Below are 26,992 nucleotides of genomic sequence, written 5' to 3' on the forward strand. Positions count from 1 at the left end.
TATGGGGGTTACTGTTTTCATTGTTAGGGAAGGGAAGTGCTAGCACATCATGTTTTTTCCTTTTGTTCTTCTCTGGTGATGACAGTTTAGAGGGCTAGGGGGTCTTCTCTTAGGAGAAAAAGACGGTACTGAGCAGGCTTATGGTCCCAAGTCCAGTTTTGCAAAACAGGCCTTGCCAAATTGTTGCTCTGGCTGTGGACATCACAGTGAACAGAAGCTGTGGGCTGCTGCCTCTCATGTGAGCTTGCACCCTGTTCTTTCATTCAACTGGCTCAATACAGCCATAAGTGCCTGGGGACTGAGGAAATCTCGCCTCTTCAGCATTCTGTCTGAATGAATGCTTCTCAAATATGTTGGCAGGAGGCCAAGAGTTGACTTGATGGGGTCCTTGAGCAAATCAATTAGCCTCTCTGAAAAGAGGGTTGATGACACTGATGACAAGAAGGTGGAGGAAGGGCAACAGTCCAGTGAAGGTCCTTTACCAGTTGACCCCACTCGTCTCTCCATCCTTTCTCCCAAGCTGCCTGCCCTGCTCATCCCCTGCCTGGGCCTCCAAGTGATCGCCATCCACAAGCCCTTTCAATGGCTTTGTGCCTTTGCACAGGTTCTCTCTCTCAAATATCCTTCCTAAACATCATCACCTTCTCTGATTTATAATTTCTTGCTTATCCTTCAAGGCTCAGGTCAAATGACACTTCTCTTGGATTTTTTTTTTATTCATTCATTCCACAAATATTTCTTAAGCAAGGCATGTGCCTGACATGTAAGATACAGCTGTGAACAAGACAGACAAAGCACCAGCTCCCATGGGGCTGGCTGACAATAAGTAACAAACCATAAAATGTCATGTGCTGGTAAGTACTATGGAAAGTCAAAATGAGGTGGGCAGGTGTGGAGTCAGTGGTGGAAGGAACTGATCAGAGGAAGTTATTTTTGAACTGAGACCTGTGGGATGAGAAGAAGCCAGCCATGTGAAGAGCAAGGGTCCTGGGTCCCAAACAAGCTGGTTTTGTTTGAAGGATGAAAAGAAAGTTGGCATGACTAAAACATGTGAGGGCACGGGGGATGGTGGTGTGAGGTGAGATCACAAAGACCTCAGGTAAGGAGTTCAGATTTTATGCTCAGTAAACAGAGAGATGAAATCTGATTTTCCATTTGTAATGGCACTATGCTGTGTAGAGAACTGATTAGAGAGAACTGAAGGGAGAGGGAAGAGGAGAGGAGAGGGAGAAGTCTGGGAGCTGGTTCGGAGGCTGTTGCAGCAGTCTGGGATGGCAACAATGGTGGTTTGGTCACAGTTACAGCTATGGAGTGGGCAGAAGTAGACCATTTAGAGATATATTTGGAAATACAGTGAATGCCATTTACTGAGGTGGGAGAGATTTGGTGGTAAAGACGGTCAGGGGGTTGGGGTGTCTGAAGTCTATTTTGGACATGTTAATTTTGAGATGCGTATTAGACAGCTGAAGGGAAATGTCAAGTAGTTAATTGAATCTACAGGTGTGAATCTTGAGGGAAGAGATCAGCAATCTATATATATTTTAAGAGTCATCAGCATATAGATGGTATTTAAAACCATGAGATTGACAAAGATCTCCTTGGAGGGAGTGTAGAAGGCACAGGGAAGAAGACAGGATGATATCCAGGAAGACATCCACATATTGCAGTCCTGTACACTGCCCTTCCATGCCCCACCCCAGAGACCTCCCTTACCACCACCAAGGATAGGACATGTATCTCTCTCCTCTTTTTTATTCCCTAGAGGGTGAATAGTGACTTCCTCCCTCCTTTGCAGGGCTGTTAAGATTCTCAAGATCCTAGATTCTCCCACCTCTGCAGGTCTCACATCATATCAAACATATTAAAATTCTCCTTTAGTCTACATTAATGTTAATTATAGTCATGTACCATATAATGACGTTTTGGTCAATAACAGACTGTATATATGACAGTGGTCCCATAAGATTGTACCATATATTTACCATACCTTTTCTATGTTTAGACACACAAATACTTACCATTTTGTTACAACTGCCTGCAGTATTCAATACAGTAACATGCTGTATAGCTTTGTAGCCTAGGAGCCATAAGCCATCCCATATAGCTTAGGTGGGTGGTAGGCTATGCCATCTAGGTTTGTGTGAGTGTGCTCTATGATGTTTGCATGATGACAAAATCACCTAAGGATGCATTTCTTAGGCATATCCCTGCCGTCAAGTGACAATGGTTATAAGTATAATTCCTTAGTTGCAGTGGACTAGTTTGACATGATCCACTTTGTAGATATTTAATCAAGATGTCATTTGATTTTGATCTTTGCAGTTTTATTTGTACATTTTTGAGTCAACTCCATTTTTAAGGTTTCATGCTATTTTTGGATATCCTTGGAAAGCTTGTAGTGCAAGGGCATGGAACCTTAGCATGTGATTAGTGAAGTGAGCTTGCTCCTTTGACTCCTGACAATATTTTTTACCCTTTAAAGGCTTCACATTATAACCATGTGTTTTATGTCTAAGTGTCTGTTTCCCTCATTAGACTGTAAGTTTGAAGAGGGCAAGAGAAACCTCAGAACCTAGTTTGTGGCAGGGACTCAATAATATTTATTTATGGAAGCAACTCTTTTGGAATGAGAAAAAGCCAAGCCCAGGGACACAGTGTGCTTTCTATCTTCACCTGAGAAAAGGCTCTTACACCCTGCCTTGCAGCATATGTAACGTGGACATGCTTTTCTCCAGCACTCTTAAAAAGGAATCAGTGTTGTACAGAATGTTGAAGCTATGGGCTTGAGTCCTAGCCACACCCCTTACTAGCTGTGCCTCTTGCATCAGAAAATGAATGTCTATCGGCCTGATTTTTGTGGGGGCCACATTAAATAAATCCATTTTAGTAAAACTCTGTGAAGCTTAAAACACTGTATTTTTAAAATAATGTACTGTTTTCTAAAATGAAAAAAAAGTTAAAGATCTTCCAACTCAGACCTCAGGGAATGTTTCTGGAATTTTCTAGAAAGTGGGATACAAAACATCTTTTGTTGTCTGATACCTGGCCCTAGAAAAACCACAACTGGATCCAAACAATGGTCCTTTAGAGAGGAGCCCTCGTAAGAAAGTCCTTTGGTAATAAGCCAGTCAAACTGTCCTTGTAAGTCCCTTGGAGGTAGAGAATGGGAAGGAGCGCTGGCTGTCCCAGGTCACATTCTGGTCTGCTGAAATGTAATGATGCTGCATAACTGCATCTTTATTGCTCAAGAAATGAATCTGGACCTGAGCTTCACCTCTCATGATGAAGAGGAGACAGGATTATGCAGATTAGCCCCATTTCTAGGTGCCAAGTAGTTCTAATGAGCTCCAGTGAAATTAGGTCCACCTTGGCTATGCCCTACTAAATATGTCAAAGGCTCTAAAGCATTCTGTTGAGAACTTCAGATTTTATAAGCCTGCAACAAACATAACATTTGGAAAGGGATGTTGGCCAGAGAAGAGAAGCAGATCTGTGCTGTCATCTACATGTATTGCGTGCAGGGCCCAGGGCCCAGCCTGGTCTGGGTGAGGTCACACTGCAGCTGTCCTCTGTTCAACCTCTGCCATCTTGTGCTTGAGGACAGAAGGAGGGGGTATTAAATTGGCTGGCCCATAGTTGAAAATTGTCTCCAATATGCAATTTCTATTCAACACATTGCCGTCTGCCATTGCTCTCTTTGTGCAGGGCTGAATGATAATATGGAAGCTGTTAAGAATGAATGTCTATTTTATATTTTAGCTGCATGACATTCTTTTTACATGAGGGGGATAAGATGTTATGTGTTTATTTTCATACTCAGATATGTCACAAGTATTGATCACTTTGATTGAGAAATTTAATTTAGTAGTTACTATAGCAATCACCTCCCCTTCTTTACCAAGTACTCAGTTTGTAAGTTCTTCAAAAATGAAGGGTAGATTATTCAATGGAAAATAATGAATCTGGTAGAAGAGATCAGTGTGACAAGCCTCTGATAACTGGAGTGGAAAACGAGTGATAATTAGCAGTCTCCCTTGGATGTGGGGATGGAGAATGGGCACACTATTCTTCTTCTACAAAGTGTACAAATGTAGATTTTTCTGAACTAAACCACCAAATTTTGAATCACTGTTCTTTGTAGCAATAGATAATTAGATTAAACCCATGAAAACATCTTACTTCCCTAAGCATCTTGTATGCAGCAAGTTCACTGGTAACATTCTTCTCGCTCTCTTCCTGTCTGTCCATGCTTCAGGGGCCAATTCTAGCTCTACCTGCTCTAGGGAACTGAACAGTCCAGTTCAAAGGAATCTCTGCCTGTTCTGAACTTAACAACTCAGTGTACCACTCATTTGAGATTTGGCATGTACTACTTGCTGTGAATTGTCTTAATGTTAAATTGTATTATGATGATGAATCTGGATATGGAATCTCAATCAATTTGTTTCAAGTCTATGTGACTCAGTTTTTCTCATGTGTAAATGGAGGATAATACATTCACCTCTAGAGTCCTGAAAACTGAGAGAGAACATATCCACAACAGTATGTATATACATACTCTATATTCCCACATTGTGTAGTACATAGTAAGTGATCAATAAAATTAATTTCTCTCCATCCCCATAATGGGACTTCAAAGCAGTAGAGGCTCTTCCTCATAACTGGTTGTTATCTCCAGATCTTTAAACCTAGTTGGGGCTCAATTTGTTTGCGGCTTTGGCTGATTTATCATTTCTTTTCCCCAAGAGGTAGAGCACTGAACCTTTAAGACTAGTAATTGCATCTCAGGCATGGTTCAAAAAGATCTATACTCCATTGCTGTTTTTAGCTAGCTTGTTCAGTCCCACCCCATGGTATATACTTGAGATTTATTTTAGACAAAATCATCTTCTAGACATCCAGCCAATGTCGACTTTACACAAGATGTCAGCAAATTGAACAAAGCCACCTTCCTCTTTAACAGCTTTTACACTGCCTACCTCCTTGCCCCCAGCCATGGCTCCCAACCCTACAGACATACACCAGTGGGTGTGCTGTGCACTAGAGGAAGAGTGGGACCAGGTGGGCCCTATTCTGGGGGCCAGCATCTGTACGATCTGATAGAAACAATACCAAGCCTTTATAGATTTTTTTTTTCACAGCCTTGCTTTCTAAAAATGGGATTTAACATATATTCATGACCAAATCTAACCCATTCCTTTCTTACACTGCTGTTTCTCACTCCTTCTCAATTCCCTCCTCTGCTCACTCTCTTTTCCAACTTTATTTAGATGTTTCATGCACCTCCACCCTTTCCTTCATATTCAGCTTTATGTAGAAACAGGGAAGTTTCTCATGACCTTACCCTTCCAGAGAAGTTTATACGTGGGTATGAACAGATCAAATAAACAGGAACTTAGGTTAATTTAATAGAAAAAATAAAATATGGAATAACATTGATTTTGGCCAGTATCAATTACAACCATTCTACTATATTTTACAAAAAAACAACTGAACATTTTACACATGTACAGTATTTTTCAGTAAAAGTGGATTTGGATTTAACAATGGGTCACTAATTGAAAATAAAAAGACAAAAGAAAACAGAAATAGGACTTTTGTCTCTAGAAGGTTAGAGCATTTGTTGAGTCTCCAAACTTTGTACTATCCATTACATATATCTCATTATGAATATATATATTTATACATAATATATAACATTAACTTAAACTTTGAAAGCATTATGTTCTAGTTAATAATGTTATGTAGATAAATGAGGCAGTAACACACTAGTAGTTAAACCAGTATTTCCGCAACGTGCACCTGCATGGCCAGTGGGAAATGGAATGCACGCTGGTAGACCCCGATGAATTTTGTTGTCATGTTGATGGTTATTCGTCTAAGAAAACAGACATCATTTTTATCTTTCCTATCACAGTAACCTCGTGCCTTAAATATTATGGGCTGGTTCAGTTAAATAGATTTCTTTGCAGGCAAATTCAGTTTTGCCATCTGCTTGACCTTGCTTTAGGCTTGTGCTTGCATTTGTCCATGTAAGACTGTGCCTTTAAATGTAAAACCGTACGCTGTACCCAGGATTAACTCATTTTTTGTGTGTGTCAGAAGGGCCTGCGGTATTATGAAGGGGAAGACTGCTTAGCAAAATCAGTTGGTTCCCTAATTACTTATGAATCATTATGTGATTCAATAAAATTCCAATGCTATTAACAGGGTCATCAGATAATTTATTTATTATTCACCTTGGGTTGTAAGTTATCTTTGATGTCTAGAAATATTTTCAAGGCAGGCTTTTCACTAGCTTGCTGTTTGGATGGGGACCTTAGCATCTACTTCCCACCTCTTTCCCAGGATAGTCCATATTGATAGTATTCCTCTCCTCAGCTGTGACTCCAGCAGCATCTTCGAAGTAAGGCTCTCAGAAGCATGAAGCCTGCAAGATGGCTGGTCACTCGTAAAGCAAATGAGGTCACCAATGAAGCTTTGATATGAAGAAACTTGATATCAGTCTACCCTCCCCTAAACAGAGAAATTGTCAAAAGATCTATAAGATTTCATCGTTTCTGGCCACTAATTCAAACAGTGTTCTCATAATTCAGTCTTCTAGTTTTGATGAAGTGTTTAGAGAGTCATAGAAAACCAGTGAAAATATTTCTTAAAAAAAAAAAAACCCAAAGAAACAGATCATCTCAACATTCAGTGGACCAGCATATAATAGTATGGCATAGTTATAGAGGGACAGAGGAGTGGGAAAATAAGAACTAGAAGGGTACAATCATGCCACCCACATTCAATTTCCAGTTTTATTTTCTTAAAATGACAAGATGAAAAAACTTCTAATAAGCACCATTGAAAAAAGTTGCCTGGCCAACATGGGCACCAGCTTAAATATTATTTAAATAAATTCCATTTCTTAAAAATACAGGACCTCTTAGAAACTTTTGACTCCAGGAAGAAATTTCCTGCATCATATTCAAAATGCTTCCCACCATGACAAATGGAATTTCTGATGGCCTTTAAAAAAATGGGGGTAATGGCTAGATAGCACCAAGAGGTTGTGCAGGGTCTACAAAGTTAACACTCTGAATTTCAGGGGAGCTGGATCAGCCTCAGCTCATCTATGTACCTCTGCATTCTGCCCATCTGTCCATCACCAATTTGACTATACAGAGCAATCCCATTTGGCGAACTGTGTGTAAAATAACCCAATCTACAATGGAAAAGCCAGTAGCAGCAAGTCTATCTGATGAAACCAGTGCAGCAGACTTATCAAGTGAGTAAAATGCAAAAACCAGTACATAATGCATGAAGTAAATGATGTGTGGAGAGTATCAATGTTTCACTGTGAAATACCATGGCAAACGACACTAAACACAACTCTGTAGGATGTTCCTAATGCCCTCAGGTCCAGTTTTCTGTCATTTCCCCCAATGGTGGACTCAAGCATGCAAGAGCTTTCTATTTCATTTTTGTCTATTTATGCTCTTGCAATGTTTTGGAAAGGTATTTTTAGGTGTTTCAAAGGGGGAAACAAGCAAATCAATGCAAAAGGGAAAAAAATGGACCTTCAAAACCAGGGCAGGAAATCAAATCATTACTTTAACGTCAAATTTTGGCATCAAATGCTTTGGTCATACAATACTGTCTCTGTGGTTCTGGCTGTTTAGCACTAAACACCCAGTTATAAAAGGTAGGCTTGTTGTAGGTTTATTTTTTTTTTCCATTTAAGTTCTGACAAAACAGTTCACCATCTCCCTGCACAAACTTGAGAGAGAGAGAAAGAAAAAGAGAGCAAGAAAGAGAGAGGTGGCTTGCTTTTTTTTTTTTTTTTTTGGCTTGTTTTTTTTTTCTTTTTAATAATATGGAATAATCTATAAGTCTACAGGAACAAAGAAATCTAAGATGGCTGCTCAGCCTTGAAATGTACATGTTTTGCAGCAAAGTTGTTGAAGAACCTTCCGTTGGCACAGATTGTTCTTTTTCACAAGCATACAGAAGCCTCCTTCCGCCCAGGACTCTTCCGTTGCTTTTCCGGAAGTCAGCAAGAGAGGAGGGGAGTTGAAGACCAGAGCGGCATGATGGACACACACGGAAGAAGGTTGTGATTGGCCAGAGAGGCAGATTTGGGGGATTGGAAGAGATCATTCAGGAGTAGTCAACAGGAGGAAATTTGGTCCACCCAAAGTGATTTCAGTCAACAGCATTGTTTTTCAAGGAGAGACATTGCAGTCCAATGTAATTGGTATCCATTTGTGAAAGAAAAAAAAATTAGAAAAAGAATAAATTAGAAATCAATTAATAACACAAGCAAGAAATTTTTCTTCTTTGCGTTACCTAGAGCAGAGAGTATACAGTCATTTATACCATATTTCATTGAATCTAAGACACAAGATTTAAGATGCACCATCATTTTAAGTAACACAAAGGAAAAGATGCTTCTTCATATTAAACTGTGACACAATATTCTCTTATCAATTAGAATTTTAATTTTATACTTATTAAAAGTATTTGTTATATTTATGTAACATTCTGTTTTGTTTCCATGCTTATGCAAGAATCTTTCCTTTGAATATTGAACAATAGTTTAATTTTTGAACTTCTTTAGAACTGCAATTAAATTCAACACAAGAAGTAGTCGTGTGCCTAACTCGGTTGAACAGATATCTCTGCATCCAAGTCTCGTATCTGGGCAGTAACACTGATATCACATCAGTTTTCTGGTCAAAAGTGGTTGTAAACTGCCACAAATTATAAGATGCATCTGATTTCCGAGATGATAAAATGTAAAAAATATGTCTTAGAATCACAGAAATACGACAGTTGAAAGAGAATAAATAACACATCCTTAAGTGCAGCTGCCATGTGATTTCAAAAGCCTGGTGAGCCATCAATGATCTTATTTTGTAACTGACCTGAAAATGGACTCACTGCAGATACGATTCTTCATTTCCCACTTCTGTCCACTATGCTGACACTCCGCTTTTAGCAAAGCGCCATTTGACATAACTTGTCTGGTACTCACCATGGTTTAGGGAAAGTAGTTAAAGCATTGCAACTCTTGAAATGCCTGGTACCAAGTGCTATTGGTGAACATTTCAAGTTACAATGGATTTCCTGCATCTGTCACTTTTTGTTTTTGAGACAGTCTTGCTCTGTTGCCTAGGCTGGACACGATTTCTGCGCTCTGCAACCTCCAGGGTTCAAGTGATTCTCACGCTTCAGCTACCCGAGAAGCCAGGATTACAGGTGCGTGCCACGCTTGGCTAATATTTGTATTTTTAGTAGAGATGGGGTTTCACCATTTTGCTCAGGCTGGTCTCAAACTCCTGGCCTCAAGTGATCTGCCCTTCTTGGCCTCCCAAAGCGCTGGGATTGCAGGTGTGAGCCACCATGCTTGGCCCAATCTCTTTCATCTTCCTCAAATTTTCTGTTACTAACTTACAAAAAATTCTGGTCATATTCAGAAATAGGGGAACCATGTTTTTAAGTAAAGTAAAGGAGGCACTTGCTGGTAACTAAAAAATGATACTTACATGGTCCCTGGGGTGCCACCACCCCAAGCCTCTCTCACCTCAGTGTGCTATAGTAGAATCAGCCCTGGCAAGAAAACCTCAGAACACAGGGCCTGTGTCGGGCCCATCCCTGCCCCAGACCAGTCATATACTGGAAAAACCATGGAGATGCAAAGTCATCTACGATGCTCCAAAGAAATAAGACCACAAATGATGTCCTATCAGTGCTATCATGTGCCCAGTCCTTTCTGACACCTTTTTGAGATTCCTTGTAGGGAGTTGTGGAATAACCAGATGAGGTCAGTAGTATTATCTTCTTCATTTTCTAGAGATGGTGGAAATGAGGCCCAGAGCAGTTCATAACCTGCCCAAGGCATTCTGACTTCCAAGTCCACATTCTCTTGACAATGGCACTGTTTTTTCTTTCATGAAATTTCCAGAAGGGGAAACGTTCAAAAGAAGGGAAAGAATAAACCTAGGGCAGGGATCGTGTCAGTCAGATTGTTGCAACTGCATATTTTTTGTTTTCTTTTTCTATTTTTATAACAATCTGAAGATGTTTTGAACAACAATAGTTGAAACAATGTCTTTCTACATCATATCTTTATCTTTCTATATCTGCATAAATTTAGGAGTAAATTTCAGGGTCCCTTCGGCATAAGTTAGTTCACAAAATGTTGGAGTTGGAGTAATTTTAAATTCATTCATTTTACAGATGGGGAAACTGAGGCTAGAGAGGTGAGGGAACTTGGTGTTTGTTAAATTGTTAGGGAGAATTGGATGTGCAGTGGTTCTTAAACCTGGCTGCAGATTAGAAACACTTGGGAAGTTAAACCCATGATCATGGGCTGCACCCTAGATCAATTCAATCAGAATATCTGGGGATGGTGCTGCATCCTGGCATCTTGGTTCAGAATCATTGGTGCAAAGAAGAACAGACCAACATTGTGAAATACTAAGTTCTATACTTAGGTCGATCATTTCCTAGCTCTACACCCTGGGTTTTCCCTTCTGTAAGATGAAGATATTACTTTCTAGCTTCACAGGCTTAATGAAAGATTCAGATACCATTTAATTACTCTTTATACATCAAAATTATAAACAATCCAAAAATAGGAGATTGGCTAAAAACTGTAGCATCTTCACATGATTGAATTTTATGCTGCTATTAAAAATAAAGTTTCCTAAAAACATAGGATAATGTTTCTGCCTAATGCTTAGTGCAAAAAGTAACATACAAAACTCTATGTGCATGGTATTTTTAAAAATCTGGTGAAAAGTACCTATGGTAAAAACTGGAAAGAAATACAACAATTAGCTAGAAAATGCTACATATTGTATAATTCCAATTATATAGATTCTGGAAAAGGCAAGTCTATGGAGACAGTGAAAAAAAAAAAACCAGTAGGGGGAACGAGAGATGAGTAGGTAATTCACAGGGGTTTCAGGGCAATAAAACTACTGTGCATGGCACTATAATGTTGCCTATATGTTGTTATACATTTGTCCAAACCCACAGAATGTACAACCAAGAGTGAGCCCTAATGTAAACTGTGGACTTTGGGTGATAATGATGTGTCACTGTAGGTTTATCAACTGTAACAAATGTACCCCTCTAGTGCTTGATGCTGATAGTGGGAGAGGCTACGCCTGTGTTGGGGGAAGGGGGTATATGGGAAATTTCTGAACTTTCTGCTCAATTTTGCTTATGAATCTAAAACTGCTCTCAAAAAATGAAGTTTATTAATTTAAAAAATTAACTTGAGCTACATTGGCCAGTGCCACTATAGCTGACTTATTTCTTCTTGCAATTCAAACAAACAAACAAATCCATTAAGGGTAGAAGTTCAAGATGAATGAATGCCACCAAAATATTGGGCATGTCATATCTGATGCATGCTGTGAGTTTCTTTTTTAAGTGGAAAAATATTAGTCCTGAAAGTAGAAAGACCATACTTTGCTCATAAGATCGATATGAGCAGTTGTACTCACCATCCTTGCAAATGGCTCCCATTTGACACATTCCTAAGTCTAAGAGATACCCACTGGGGCAGCTTGTACAGTTCTTGAATCCTGGGCCATTGCACGTCAAACAACTGGTATCACATCTATGAGAAAAATGTATAATTTTTTAAGCCATTCACACAGGCACAGGGGAAGGTGTGTTTACTAGTAGCCTCATAATGTCTTAAATTTAATTATCCCTCTGAAGATGACTCAAAAATCTTTTCTCACAAAAATCGCTAGGTTTGATGACACAGGTAGACACTGTGATTTTAAAGGGTATCGAGCATGTACTTGAAATTGAAATAGTAAAGGTATTAAGGTGCCCCCGAGGCAAAGGAATAAAAATATCAAAGATAAGCTGGGTTAAAGCTTCACAACAGTGTCCACAGGTCCACGTTTAAACCTAGTGTTATCATTACAAATTCTACGTTTTCTTATTTTCTTATGAAGGTAGTCATCAAAAGAACTTAGGTCTAATTGCTAGGGCCCAGGGGGCAGATCCACTTACTTTTTGCAGGATTTGTATCCATTCTCTGAAGAGTGGTCAAAGTAATAGCTGATACTACAGCTCTGCACGCATCTCCCATCCTCCATGAAGTAGCCCTCTGTGCAGCTAATGCACCCATCAGCTCCTGCCCCTTAAAAGCAAGACAAGCACAGGAAATGAGAAATAAAACCTCAGAGGAGGTGGTGTCATGGGCTTCTTTAACAGTTTGAGAAAATGGCATCAACCTGCTATAATTTTAAGATTAATAATTGAATATTCATGCTTTTTCTTAATTTCCCTGGGAAAAAAGCCTTCCCAGTTAAAATGGAACCTCTTGACAAAAACATCCACTCCCTTTAGAAAGAGGAGATATCACTGGGCTATGTAAGTTTCTCAGTGAGGATAGGATGCCGATGACTGCTTGACTTTCAATGAGAATACACACACAATTATTAAAAGAGAAATATACTTCTCTAGCATTACTTTAAAAGTAACAAGTGGGTTGCATGAGTGACGGCTCAAACCAGAAAGAAAAGCAAAACCAGAACTGGGAGAATAAACAAAAGAACTAGGGAAGGTACCAGCACAAGTGGCGCAGAAGCGGTGGCAGGGCTGGCAGTCCTGGCCATTGAAGTACTGTCCGTCTTCACAGGAGACAGAACACCGGGATCCCTGCAGGCTGGAAGAAGTATAAAGGGAGCTTCAAACAGACTGTTGTGATCAGGCCAAAACGTAATGACTCCCCAAACTCCATATGTAACAGATACAGTTTCCCTCAGAGGCTAGTGGACTTGGCAGAGCTTCAAAGCAGGGGAAATAGCCCGTGTACCCTTTTTTTCCCCCCCTCCTCTCAATGCTTATAACGTTTTTCTGTGCCTACAATGATGTCCATAGCATACACACATGCTGCTAGGCCTTGGGGACATTCTCCTTAATTTGTTAGACTGATGGGCACCCTCCTACTTTGCGCAACATCTTACAACCCAGAGGTTTTAAAAAGTATTTGATTGACAAAAGAATCACATTGTCTAGCAACATGCCCAACAACTTCTTAATATCCAGACTTACTACGTAATAAATTAAAGAGTTATTTCATGATTATAAATGCAATAGGGACACATGGTAAAATGAATTATGACTGAGCAAAAGTGTACGACCATCCTGTCCAATCCACAGCTCAAACTCTCCGAGTAGCCATTCTGATTGTGTTTCTGATTTCAGTCTTCTATGGGTTCTCATCAAAACAAGATTTAAAATACTTTTGCCTCTATTTCTTGGTTTATTCATTTTAAACACTCTAATGAAAAATTTATCAAAACTGTACTGCTAGTTCCCTAATCATCTTGACTTTTCTTTGTTATATTATTATTTAGTGTTTCTGGGAATTAACTATAGTAATCTACTTAAATTTCTATTCATCTAGCAATATGAGATAGTATCTAATGAGTTGTCAGAATGTCAAATGAGAAATGCATATTTTTCTCTCCCTTCTAATTTCTGTTAGCTATTATATTTTTCACAGTCTACAGGTTGATTCTTAAAATTGAAAACTAATAAAAAATTGTTACTATATTTGGCTGGGCATGGTGGCTCACACCTGTAATCCCAGCACTTTGAGAGGCTAAGGTGGGTGGATCACTTGAGGTTGGGAGTTTGAGACCAGCCTGGGCAACACAGTCAGACCGTATCTTTACAGAGGCTAAAAAAAAATTGCCAGGCATGCTGGTACCTGCCTGCAGTCCCAGCTACTCGGGAGGCTGAGGCCAGAGGATTGCCTGAGCCCAGGAGTTTGAGTGAGCTATGATCGTGCCACTGCACTCTAGCTTGGCTGTCAGAGCAAGACTCTGTCAAAAAAGAAAATTACTCACTGAATAACTAGTGTGATTGGAAACATAGTGAGAAAATGTAATCCTATGCTACCAAATCAATGAAACTAGAAGATCAGTATCTAAACAGGGTTAAATGGTTTCCATTGTTTTAAACTCTTCATATTGCTCCAATCGACATCTTAATTGACTGCTTTGTATGTGGATAATGCTAATTTTAAAAATTAAAATTTATTTTTCCCTATGCTCTTAAAAAAATTTGGAAAGTACAAAAACAAAGTTGAAGAAAAAAGAAACCTGAACAGTCACCAGTAGCATTTTCATTTATTTCCTTCCTGGATTTTGTGCATTGATATTTTTTTTTCCTGTTTGTTCGTCACCACTATTTAAAAATTTACAAGTCTCTTGAGGCAAAATGGTCAACCCTGGAAGCCCTTAGAAAAATGCAAGGAGACTAAGGGCAGCATAACTGAAAGTGGACTTCATTCATAGATCTCACTGGCCAGAGAGAGCGAGCTGTCATTTAAAAAGCCAAAAGAAAATCCCTTTCCCTTTCTGTAGCACTAGAAAAAAGGATATTGCCTTAAATGGATCTATTTGAGAGGAAATAAGGACCACTGAAACACTTATCAAAGTTAAAAAGCTGCCTAGTTTTTCTAATACAGGATAGCACTTCCTTGTGAGGCTGGCATCTGTTCAGCAGGACACAGAGGTTGCACTGTGTGGAGAAGGAATGAGGTAAGGGGGACGTGTAACAGACAGTAGTCACCAATCCTGAACTTTGCTGCTGCTTCCAAAATACAGGTACTGCGAGGCTAATGCACCTGGTATTGTGACCGCCTCTGTGCTCTCTGTGATAAACTGGCCAGGTTAGACCTGTGCTGTACAACATAATCTGGCACACATGGCTACTGAGACCTTGAAAGGTAGCTATAGTATGGCTAAAAAGGTAGCTATAGTATGGCTAAGCAACAGAATTTTAAATTTTATTTAACTAATTTAAGTCTAAATGTGAAAAACTGGCACTTGATTCCATTATTGGCAAAAATTTGGGTAAGTCTGGAACAACTTGGCTACGTAAACTTTTCTTTTTCAACTACAAAACCTAAATAAAGATCAAATATTTCTCATGAAAACAATTTTGTCTGAACTCAGATGTGTTTTAAGGGTAAAACATACATCAGATTTTGAAGACAGTAAAACAATGAAAAAGAATGAAAAACATCTGATAATAGTTTTTCAATTGTTGAAATGATAATATATTAGATGAAATAAAATATTTTATGAAACTCGAATTTCCCCTGTATCTTTTTACTTAATGTGGTTACTGGCATATTTAAAATTACATATATGGCTCTCAAATTTCTATTGGCATATACTGGTTTAACATACCCTATATAATGTTCCCTAAGAAATAAAATAATTTAAATCATCTTTTATTTCTCATGAACCAAGCATGGGCCAGATGCTACAAAAGGTATTTTGCAACTGTTATCAGAGTTAACCTTTATCATAATCCAGCAAAACAAGGGTTATTATCATCATTTTATAGAGGAGAAAATGAAGGCTTGGAGTAGTCAAGTGACTTGCCCAAAGTCACACAGTTAATAAGTAGCAGAGGAGGATGTGAGTCCACATCTACTTTCTTTCTTTTTATTATACTGCTTTGCTCCTTCTCCAAGAATTAGGTGGCTAATTCTTTCTCAGTACTGAAGTCTCGAGATGAAAATTGCCAAGTAAGCTAATACTGAATGCATTTATGGGGGCGGGGGGGAAAGAAATAAAGCCATAGATAATTGATCAATCTAAATGAAAATGATGCTCCAATACTGGTTAATGGTAAAGAATGTACCTACCTGGAAACTGCCTGGACCCTGCCTAGTTTACCTCCAATCACAGGTGGAAATAAAGATACGATCAATACCTAAAAGAAATCCAGTGCAGCAGAGTTCTAATTCCACGTACAGCCCCAGTCCAACTCCTCACTAAATGCAGAATGGTCTGACCTTCCCTACTGAGATCAAGAGGCTACCTAGTTAGTTTGAGCTGTACATTGTTCTCTTAGAGAGCAGACCAACTATTGAGCTTTAGCAATGAGCAAGTCATCCGTTCAAGGAAAACATCTCCTGGTGTTAAATCTATGTGCATACCATAGCATAATGGAACCAAGCCTGAGGTACTTAAGATAAGAGAATGATTGGGTATGTGGAGAGAAATAATAAAGATAAGGGAATAATTTCCGACCATCCAAGGAATGAATCAGGGGGATTAAATATAATTCATTGGTATTACCTGCACAGTAATCCTTGACTGGCACAATGCAGGTTAAAAAGCACAAAGAATGCCTCTCAAACGGCCATTTTTATTGACTTATATCTGAGCCATCTTTTCTAAAGAGAATTTGTTTGGATATAACCCTTCTTTAGCCAACACAGCATCCCATTTCTCACATATAATAGTAGAGATAATGCAAATAGCAATCAAGTGCTTGAATGGGAGTCAAACCAAGGGTAGATCGTAAGAGGGCTATTTGTTTAGCATTTTTTCATTTTATTTACATTGAGAAGCTCTTTGGGCTGTGTTACTTAAAAAAATCCTTCACTCTCTTACCTTAACCCATCCCTACATTCTGTACAGTTATGGAATTCAGTACATGTCTTGCAGTTTTCACTGCATTTCCGGCAAAGATTTTTTTCTGTTAAAAAAAAGAGAAAGTTATAAATCAGTTGGTCAATTGGATTCCATAAAAGCATCAGAGATGTTCTAATGCTGGCTAATGTATGCTATAGTACCTATGGCCTTGACTAGAAAATTACAGGAAAAGCCATAGAATCACTGTTTGTTACCATTTCTCAGCAAACCAAGTACAGACAGGAACCGTAACACTGGAAAACACCTTACACTTCTCTGCCATTTTGCAGACAAGAAAATGATAGCCTAGCTAATTCTTAGTTGAACAGTTTATAGGCCTTTTTTTTCTTCTTTTTCTTCCTAGTCTCTCTCCCCAGCAGGGTTTCTTAACTTGCAACAGTGCAAAGCCCACTCAGGAAGCTGGAACAACATCACTCTATAAGGATTGAAAGGCAATGCCTGAGACGGAGGAATGGGAATGTAGACCCTCATGCTCATAACTTTTTGGGCTGGTCAGTTGAGCTGAACTAGAGAAGGGAATCTACATTTAAGACTGCAAGGTAAGGACTGCTTATTTCTTACATTGTTTATTTTAAACACTATTTTAGTGTCTTGCACTTTACAGCAGCCATGGAATTGGTATAAATGTTATTATAATTCAGAAAATATCTATATTCTGGAGAATAGAAATGCATCATTTGAACAAGTATACTGTAAATACTTGCCTTCCTAGTTACTACCAGGTCCATATTGAAAAAAGTTGGCAAATTTATGGTTGTTCTGTGGAGGAAAACATTTGGCATATTAAGGAAGGACTTCTACCTTAGACAAAATTTTGCTAAAGTCTTGGTACCTGCTCTGATATGCAAGTGGATTATAGCCATGTGAATGTGTAGAACTGAATGAAGTTTCTTCGTGGGCTTCCATCTGCTTTTTAAATGTTGGTGTTCTTCAGGGTTCCATAGAGAAACACAACTTAGTGGATCCCTGCAAAGACCTGCTGGATCAAGTCTGAGCCTCTGAGCATGAAATACGAAGCCCCTTACAATCTTAACAGTAGTCATCACATGGTCTCTCTCACTGTCTCACTGAGAATACTGAACATGCATAGAATCTGAACTCAGATGACCTAGATTTGCATTCTGCTTTTAGCAACTCCAGTGGGCAAGTTCAGGGTCTCTGTTCTCTCACTCATTAAATGGAGATTATAATGCTACCCACCTCTCTGGTTGTCTTGAGAAGTTAAATAAAATTAATTATTCAAGGGAACGATATGAACTATTAAGCACTGTAAATGTGTTGGCAGTAATTACTACTACTGATGATCATATGTGATCATTATGTTGTACATAAATGGACTCATTAGAGAAGAAAACTATAACATAAGGCAATTACATAGAGATATACAAACCACTTGTATCAACACTTTGTGGTAGCTGAAGTCATAGTTTGAACACCTTAATTATCTACCTTCTAGGCTCTGGAAACAACTGACTCTCAATTACTTTGGTTCTGTCATATAATATTCCAGAATCAAATTTCTTTTCCAAGGCTCAACCTTCTTGATAGAATTTTGACTTTTTTTCCCCACAAGGAATACTGCATATTTCTGTGGATTCTTTATGCCCCCTTCTCTCTCCCAATTTCTCTTTTCTCCCTCAAGTCAAAGTTCATGTTCTAAATTTTGGGGCAAGCAAGAAAGGCAGAGTCCCTACCCACTGCCCTAAAGGGTAAGTTGAGAGACCCTGTCTGCCTCACAGAGAAATGCTCCTCTTTGAAACCAGAGAGAATTTCACTTCTTAAGAAGCAAGAGTATTCACTTCAGATTTCTTGTCTGATTTTATTTTAAATAACTCTTGTTCCTTTAAACTTGAGTTTTCTTTTTTCTTCCTTAGGTTGTGCAGAAACATGAAATTTCAGTGCCATAATATACCATGGTATGACGTTCTTGTTAAGAGAAATTATCCAGAACTCAGAAATAAAGTAAAAGGTAACTGCAGTCCTTTTCAGAGCCACACTAGAACACTGTCCAAAAGGTCTACCTTAAGATTATTTAATTCTCTAGGGCAATATACGTTCGTCTGTTTGCTAATGATGGCTGATTATGGCCCAAACTCTGTGTTAATGCACAGATTTTTGTTTGGTAAGGTTGCAAGTTACTTCTATTCATTAGAAAAAAAAAAAAACACTTCCCCAAATTCTACTTGTATGGCCATGTAGAAAATTATTAAATGATTCCATTTTGTTTCTAACTTAGCAAAAGGATTTCCATTTTGCCTTTCCTGGTGGACTACAGTACCTGATCATCTTTCCGCCCTGTTCGTCACCTTGCAAGTTCCCTTATTAGTGGGTTAAATAAGTCATTGACAAATGTTCATTCTACTCTTAAAAGACAGTCATATTTTTTGAACGTTTTAAAAAGTATATTTTGATATCATACAGACCCGGTGTCTATTTGGTCAGTGTGCAGAAAAGAGCAGGCCTGAATGTTGTCCTTTGCAAATCTGCTTGTAAGGTTGGTCCATGGCTGGCACATCTGGGAACTTGAATTTTGGGAGGGTTCCCACTACCCTGAAAAGAGTGGCTCACTTTGTCTAAACTGTTTGTATAAATAATATGGTTTATAGGGAACACCTATTTTCCTTTGAAGAGTCTGGAATTTTGGTACGTGTCAAGTCTGACCAGCCCCCAGTGACAACCCTGGGCCCCGAGTCTCTAATGAGGTTCCCTGGTAGACAACATTTCATGCATGTCATCACAGATGGTTGCATGGGGAACTGAACACGTCCTGTGTGGCTGAACCTTGTCCCATATGCCTTTTCCCGTTGATGATTTTTTTGCTGTAATATCTCCTATCTATGAGTTCATGAGCACGACTATATCCCAAGCCTTGTGAATATTCCCAGCAAATCACTGAATCGGGGGGTGGGCTTGAGGATACCCCGATAAAGTTATAAGCATTTTTACATAAAGCTTCTAAAGGGTTCGCTTAAAATAAATGAACTAGATCCTGTTTGATATGAAGCACAATTCCAGATTTCACAAAGAGGACTATCCTTCCTGAGGTCACTCACATGATAAACCCCACATTTCTTCTCTAAAACCCAAATATTTGAAGTGAGCTTACTGGTATCCTGATATGACCCATCGGGGCAGTGAGTAACACAGCTGTTGGTTTCTTCATTCAGAAAGTATCCATATTTGCAGGACAGGCACTGGTCACCATGGCTCCCAAAGCAGGACTCACAGTTGGGAGCACACTTCCTGCAGCGCTTCTTGTCGGCGTGGTAGTGGCCAGGGGGGCAGCTGGAGACACAGATCCTGCATTGTGAAACGATAAGAAAGAAGGCAGCGTCACGAGCGAAGCAGTCCTCAGCATTCTCTTGCAGGTGCTGAGCAAATGGCTGAGCTCAGCCTCCAAATCACTTTTAAACCAGGATGCCAACACCACATCCAGAGAGCCAGATTGATTGTTAAACTTCCTCCTGCACAGTGTGCTGAAGCAGCAATGCAGTTACCCAACACCAAGTCTACCAAGACTTGTCAAACCGTTTCCTGGTTTACACCTAGCCCTTGAAAAAGGATGATGGTTACAGAGAGGAAGGTTATGGGGGTGAATCAGAGGAAAACTATGTGGGAACCACGACTTCATTCAAAAAGGTCCCTTTAATAAGGTGTGACTTCTATTTTCATGTGTTGTTTGTCATATGGATTCTGTATGTGCATATGTGAGTGGTGGTGGTGGTTGTATGCTGTTGTCTAAATTAATATAAATATATTTAAATTTATGTTGTGTATGAGAACACTTAAAAAAAAATTTTCTGGTTTGCCCATAATGGAAGGACAGAGTTTTATTTATCCATTCAACAAATATTTACTGAGCACCAATTAAACGTTAGGCATTTTGCTAAGTGCAGGAGATAACAGAAGCTGAGAGATAGTCAAAGTCCTCCTTTCTCTTAAGGAATTTAAATTCCGGCAGACTTACAACAGGAATTCTTAACATGTCTGGGTCTGTCTGGGGGACTGGAGTATGGAGGAACCATGAGGCAGCTCCGCTTAGTGAGTTTTCGCCTGAAGGAGGAGGGAGAAGGTGGGTGAGGCTGTGGGAGACAACGGGAGGTCAGGATGAACTCTGATTGGGGCAGTCTCCATTCTTTGGCCCTGCCCAGGAAACGTATCTGCACAGCTCAAGCAGACACCAGGGGCTCAGAGGCACAGGGTCCACCTTAGTGCCCATGGCAGAAGAGTGAGATCAAGCAGGACCAACCCCTTTGCCACACTGATGGCCTATGTGCTGGGGAATGTGGAAAAGCATCAGTTTGGCCTGTGCATTGGCATCTTTGTGAAGCCATGAAATCGAATATCAGTGGGGTGGAAAGGACACAAAACTTGTGTGAGATGGGAGGAATAAGTTCAAGAAATCTGTCATGATGACTAGAGTTAATAACAGTTCATTGTGTACTTGAAAACTGTCACGAGAGTAGTGTTTAAGTGTTCTGGCCACAAAAAAAGATAAGTATGTGAGTTAATGCATATGTTAAATAGCTTGATTTAACTGTTCCAAAATGTATGTATGTATATGTATATGTGTGTATGTATACACACATACATATACATACACACATATACACACACATATATAACATCAGTTGTGCATTATAAATACATGCAATTTTTACTTGTCAATTAAAAAGAAAAAGGTCTGGAGGGGCAGGTGCTTAGCTGGTCCCTCCACCATCCTCCAAATGTGAGAGAAGACATTACAGTTTCACAGCATACACGCACATTTTGCGTTTTGTAACTTAATATAGTTTTCATCATTCTGAATAACATAGGGAGGCAGTCGGCCTGCACAGCAGCCTCTTTTCTATGCTTAGGTCCTGGTGGGAGAATAGTGGAAGATACCAGTGGCCTGCACACACCCCATGGTATTAGCCTTGCAGGGACTCCTAAGATGCCTGTGGGAGTGGCACATGCTGTGGGGATGTGACTTGGCCCCTCTCTTACCTGGTATTGTTTTTCAGCTTGTAGTAGTAGTGCAAACAGTCATTGCAGTGGTCTGGTCCTGGCCCGTCACAGCCAACCTCACTGCACTCAGGGTCGCAGGGACCTTTCCAAAAGACATTAGAACAATACTTGGAAAAATGATTTTAGAGCAGGTAAGCTTTACCTTGAATTTGGTATAAAATAAGTCTTTTTTTTTCCTTATGCAGAGAGTTTCTTTAAGACAGAGGAATAATTGTCAATGTGGCTTTAGGTCCAGAGATGAGCTCTTGACTTTTTTCGACTTTTGATTCTTAGGCAATTTCAATTGCCTAGGTATAAAGAATGTAAATTCTAGTCATGGCCTGGTCTTCAAAGCACATATGGCTGCCTCGTGGTAGATAAATATTTTAGAATTCAAATGAACTGTAGCAACTGGAAAAAAACCAACTGCAATTAAGTATGTGTAATAATAAAAAGATTGGATTTGTAGAAAAGAGAGAAGTTGTTGACAAAAAAGAAAAGAGTTATTATTTAATGCCTGGACCAAATGACCTGTCTCATTTAAGATCATTAAAGCTACTGAATACCTCTCAAATACTGTGGCCGGTAAGAAACACCATTATGGCACCTGGCACAAGCTTATCAGCATCCAGTCTCAAACACAGATAATAGATTTAAAATTGCTTCCTATACAAAGGCCAATGGGCAATTCGACAAAAGAAAATGATATATAAGTTTAAAAAAATGCAAGCAAGTTTAAAGGATTCCAGACCTGAGATGAAAGTTCCCAATCTCTCTTACTACTTATTCTTTGGTATAGAACTGGAGAGAATGCACAGTAAGAAAAAAAAAATGTCAGAAAGATGGAGCACTTTTGTGATTGATGAAAAACTTTCTAATGACATGGGCTAGTTTAGAAGTTTTTAATTCTTCTCTTCTTTGTTCGCCACATTCTGGAACATTTGGTCTCATAATCTGCAAACTCTTTCCCACTGAAAATTCATATGATTTTAACTAGCAATAAATGTATTGAATGAAATGTACAAATAGTAAATCAAGGGTAGTAGAAAATCTACTTATTTTAACCCAAAGGACTTACTGTTATACCTTGGTTTCTTTGAGTCATTATGGGACTATGTTTCATAATTACTGAATCACAGAAACATAAAATGTTAGATCTCGGGTGGAATGACTTAGAGAAAAATCTGGTAGTCAAATACCCTCATTTTACTGATGAGGAAACTGATTTTCCAAGAATTTCAGTGGCTTGCCCAGTATCACATGGTGAGGAGAGGGGTCAACGTAGGTCCTGATACCTAGGTAAAAATTTCCTGCTTAGAGGTAGCAAACCATGTACTAGGGATGACTTCTCCATCTGAATGGAAATAAGTCATTTCAAAATGCTGCAGACTTGAATATACTTCTTATTAACTGCAAGAGTCATTTGACAGCACTGCTTGTTTCTATTTTCCCCAAAGCTTCAAATTGATCTCTAAATTCCATAGCTACTGCAACTTGGGACATTTTAGCCATCTGCCATCGTACACCAGGGGAGGGGTGTCTCTGCTGCCTATGGACTGACGTTCAGCCAGCTGTGATCTCACAGTCCCTGGGATCCAATGACACAGTATGGGAATCTGGTTATGATAACGCCATCTGTGTCTCTAATCTGGCTGACTTCTAAATGAAGGTGAAAATTGCAGCTCCAAAGGAAAGGAATCATGGGTGGCCCTAAATTTTCACCAGATGACTTCTAGAATTAAAAAAAAAAAAAATCCCAAACATTTATTCTTAACATTTGCCAAAAGGGCTCTCACTGTATGGCAAGTTCACATACTATGTTGTTTCTTTTATCATCTTAAACTGTCCCAGATGCGGTTTAGCATTGTAGGTTGCAGGATAATAATGCAATAATTGTCTTGGTTCTCTCACAAGTGCCAATGTTGATGTTTTAGAGAGATAATCAGAAAAACCACAAAGATGTATAACTGTTCTGAACTCAACATTCCGAAATTTGAATTCGAAACATTACCAAAATATGAATAAAGAGTAACAGCTTACTATTACACTCTATTTATGTTATTTTGGATATACTTTCTCCTATCCGAGAAGACAAAATAGTTCGCTAGTTAAAATATAAATAGTAATGCTATAGGCTCAAAGCAAAACATCACAAAATCTAATACAATCCAGCTCTGATTAGCTTGATTGGTCTTAATTTCAAGCATGTTTATTGATTCTAGGATGCTATCTGTTTAGAATAAAAGTAACTACATGTGTATTTAAGATACTCTGTTCAGGTGGTTAATGAAGTAATTTTATTTTCAGTATTTAAAGGAAAATCTCAGAACTGCAAGAAAAAATATTTCTCATCTAAAGATACATTAAACTTGTATTTATAGTTCTTTTTATTTTTTGAGACTGAGTCTTGCTCTGTTGCCCAGGCTGGAGTGAAGTGGCCTGATCCCGGCTCACTACAACCTCCGCCTCCTGAGTTCAAGTGATTCTTGTGCCTCAGCCTTTCCAGTAGCTGGGATTACAGGTGCGCACCACCACACCTGGCTAATTTGTTTTTGTATCTTTAGTAGAGATGGGGTTTCACCATGTTGCCCAGGCTCATCTCAAACTCCTGAGCTCAGGCAATCCACTCCCCTTGGCCTCCCAAAATGCTGGGATTACACGCATGAGCCACCGTGCCGGGCCTATAAATAGTTCTTCATTAGAAGAAGCTTTGCCCATTATGTGTTATATGTCATATCTCAGAAGGATTGAATGCTCCTAGGAGTGCTAGCCAATGCAACAAGACAGTAGTCAGAAATAATGACGAGAAGGACAACAAAACCAATTTGCAGATGCTAAGGCTGTAGTACCTAAACCATCCCAGAAAATCAACTCTAAACTATATAAATTAATGAGAGAGTTAAGCAAAGTGGCCATATATAAAATAAATACAGCCAATGGATTTCCTACACACCAGCATATACTAGTTAGAAAGCAAGGAATATTTTCCACTATAAGAGCAACAAGGCCCAAAATACGTAGGTGTAATACTAACAAGAAGAAAACGACATAAAATTAAAAGATTTTAGTAAAATGGGACATGATCTATGTTTTAAATGGAAAGATTGTATGTTGTAAAAACAATTCTTCCCACAAGATTGCATATAAATTCAAATTAAATTCCAATGAGACTTTTAAAGGGAGACTTAAAAATCATTCTAAAATTCATCTGGAAGAATAATAGGGCAATAATTGCTATGGAAATGGGAAGCAGATGTTCTACAAATATAAAAATACATCATGAAATGAAAACAAAACAGTGTGGGTGGTATTGGTTTGAGAATTATTAGATTGATGAATCAGAAAAGGTGGAACCAGAAAAGATGCTGGTATAAGATCTTACTATATTGTTATAAAGGAAGCATCCTAAACTAATAAAAAAAGAAGGGATAGTTAGCCAATGATGTTAGTCTGTTTGGAAAATAACTAAAGACAGAGCTTCAATTGACACTATATGTCATAAACCAAAATGAGTTCCAGATGAATTAATGGCCAAATGTAAAAAACAAGAGATTACCAAACAAAGCACGTGAATATTCAGTAGACATTAAAGGATGAAACTTCTGCAAAAAATCAGTGTTATATTTGAGACCATAAACTCCAGCCTCTCATAGTTTTTTGTCAAAACAACACAAAACAAAACTTACATTCTCAGTGATAAGTGAGAATATGTTTTCAGCAAATATGAAACGATGTGACAGACAATAACATACAGAGTGTTCACAAACAGATAAGAGGATTACTGCACTTTGAATAGAAAAATGGGTAAAAGACAGTTGTATTTAATTCAGAGAACTACAGAGGAAAAAAATGTTTAGAATTACAGGCAATCAAAGCTATGACATTTTTAAAACGTTCACCTCTTTCTTTTTTTACTTTCTTTTTCTATTTTTTTCTGTTGGCAGGAATGAGTGTAATAAACAATCACATAGCTGGTCACAGTGTAGACTGGTACATCCTGTCTGGATAGCAAGTGACAAAATGTTTCCAAGCCCTAAAGCTGATTATCCTCTTTGATGCAGTGAGTCTCAAAACAGAACTCTATTCTAAAGAAATAATGAAGATATAGACAAAGACTGATAAATAATGATGTTTATCCAACCCGTGTTTAAAATAGTGTAAAACTCTGTAAGCGAAGTATGTGTCCCAGATTATAGATTAACTATATATTACAGTACAATCACAGTATGGACTATCAGCTTTGTAGATAACACATATGGATATTTGAATATATAAGTGCACTGATATATACACACATACAGATATTAAGGGGATAAAAATAAGATGGAAGAAAATATGTCAGAATATGGGTAGTATATTGCTCTATCATTCCATTCCATTCCATTCCATTCCCATTCCATGCCCACTCCCACTCCCACCACTCCACTCCACTCCACTCCACTCCCCTCCCCTCCCCCCTGTGGTGGGATGACACATGAGCTTTCTCTCTTTAGGCTGTGTCCCACTGGAAGCCAGCTCACCTGCATAATCCTCTGTGCCATAGTCGTCTGTGGGGTCTTCAACTCGGCTATAGCGGAACCGTTCCACTTTAGGAAACTCATTGGTTGGTGAATATGGCTGCACGGAGGTGCCATAGAGGACCAAAGACCATTCTTTCAATTTACCTTGAGAAATAATAATGAAATAACAGCATGACCAAATCTTCCCTCTTTAGCTTTGTAACATCTTTAAGTCCTTCTCACTCAAGAAAAAGCAACAGAACTGTAGGAAGCAGATGGATATGAATCACTATGTCAAACGCAGAGCTAGAAATGCATATTTCTCACCATTGGCAGAATTAACTATTTAATAATTCACATACCACATATGGACTGAGCACGTACTACAGGAGAGGCCTTGATTGAATCAGCATTTATAGGAAGACTGAGAAACAAACTTCAGATTACTGGATCAAGGGCTGAATTTCAAATTACAAATATTTAAGAGAATCCCAGAACTTAATAGACGGCCTTGTTTTTCTAGGTATAAAAGTCTGATATGGCCGGGCGCGGTGGCTCACGCCTGTAATCCCAGCACTTTGGGAGGCTGAGACGGGTGGATCACGAGGTCAGGAGATTGAGACCATCCTGGCTAAGATGGTGAAACTCCGTCTCTAGTAAAAATACAAAAATAATTAGCAAGGCGCAGTGGCATGTGCCTGTAGTCCCAGCTACTTGGGAGGCTGAGGCAGGAGAATAGCTTGAACCCGGGAGGGGGAGGTTGCAGTGAGTGGAAATCACACCACTGCACTTCAGCCTGGGGGACTGGGCAAGACTCCATCTCAAAAAAGAATTTTTTTTTCTTGGCATTATCTGACTTGTTAATAAGTAGACAGAACAACTCTTTGTTCTCCCTAATTCCTGATATCATTCATTCAATATTAAGAATACGGCCGGGCGCGGTGGCTCAAGCCTGTAATCCCAGCACTTTGGGAGGCCGAGATGGGCGGATCACGAGGTCAGGAGATCGAGACCACCCTGGCT

The 26,992-nt window shown here is 39.0% G+C and overlaps 1 protein-coding gene across 1 annotated transcript in view; it reads right to left on the reverse strand.

Moving 5' to 3' along the window:
- PCSK5 (proprotein convertase subtilisin/kexin type 5) overlaps nt 1-26,992 on the reverse strand; it is a 485,048-nt gene that overhangs the window by 166,885 nt on the left and 291,171 nt on the right. The window contains exons 15-21 of the mRNA XM_011984097.1: nt 25,991-26,134; nt 21,471-21,573; nt 19,588-19,781; nt 16,440-16,524; nt 12,585-12,682; nt 12,025-12,154; nt 11,502-11,617 (exon numbers count right to left, since the gene is read on the reverse strand). Of these exons, the coding sequence (XP_011839487.1) occupies nt 11,502-11,617; nt 12,025-12,154; nt 12,585-12,682; nt 16,440-16,524; nt 19,588-19,781; nt 21,471-21,573; nt 25,991-26,134 (870 nt within the window). The remainder of the gene's footprint in view (nt 1-11,501; nt 11,618-12,024; nt 12,155-12,584; nt 12,683-16,439; nt 16,525-19,587; nt 19,782-21,470; nt 21,574-25,990; nt 26,135-26,992) is intronic.

Source organism: Mandrillus leucophaeus, unplaced genomic scaffold (genome assembly GCF_000951045.1).
Source record: "Mandrillus leucophaeus isolate KB7577 unplaced genomic scaffold, Mleu.le_1.0 Scaffold260, whole genome shotgun sequence".
NCBI classification, from domain to species: Eukaryota; Metazoa; Chordata; class Mammalia; order Primates; family Cercopithecidae; genus Mandrillus; species Mandrillus leucophaeus.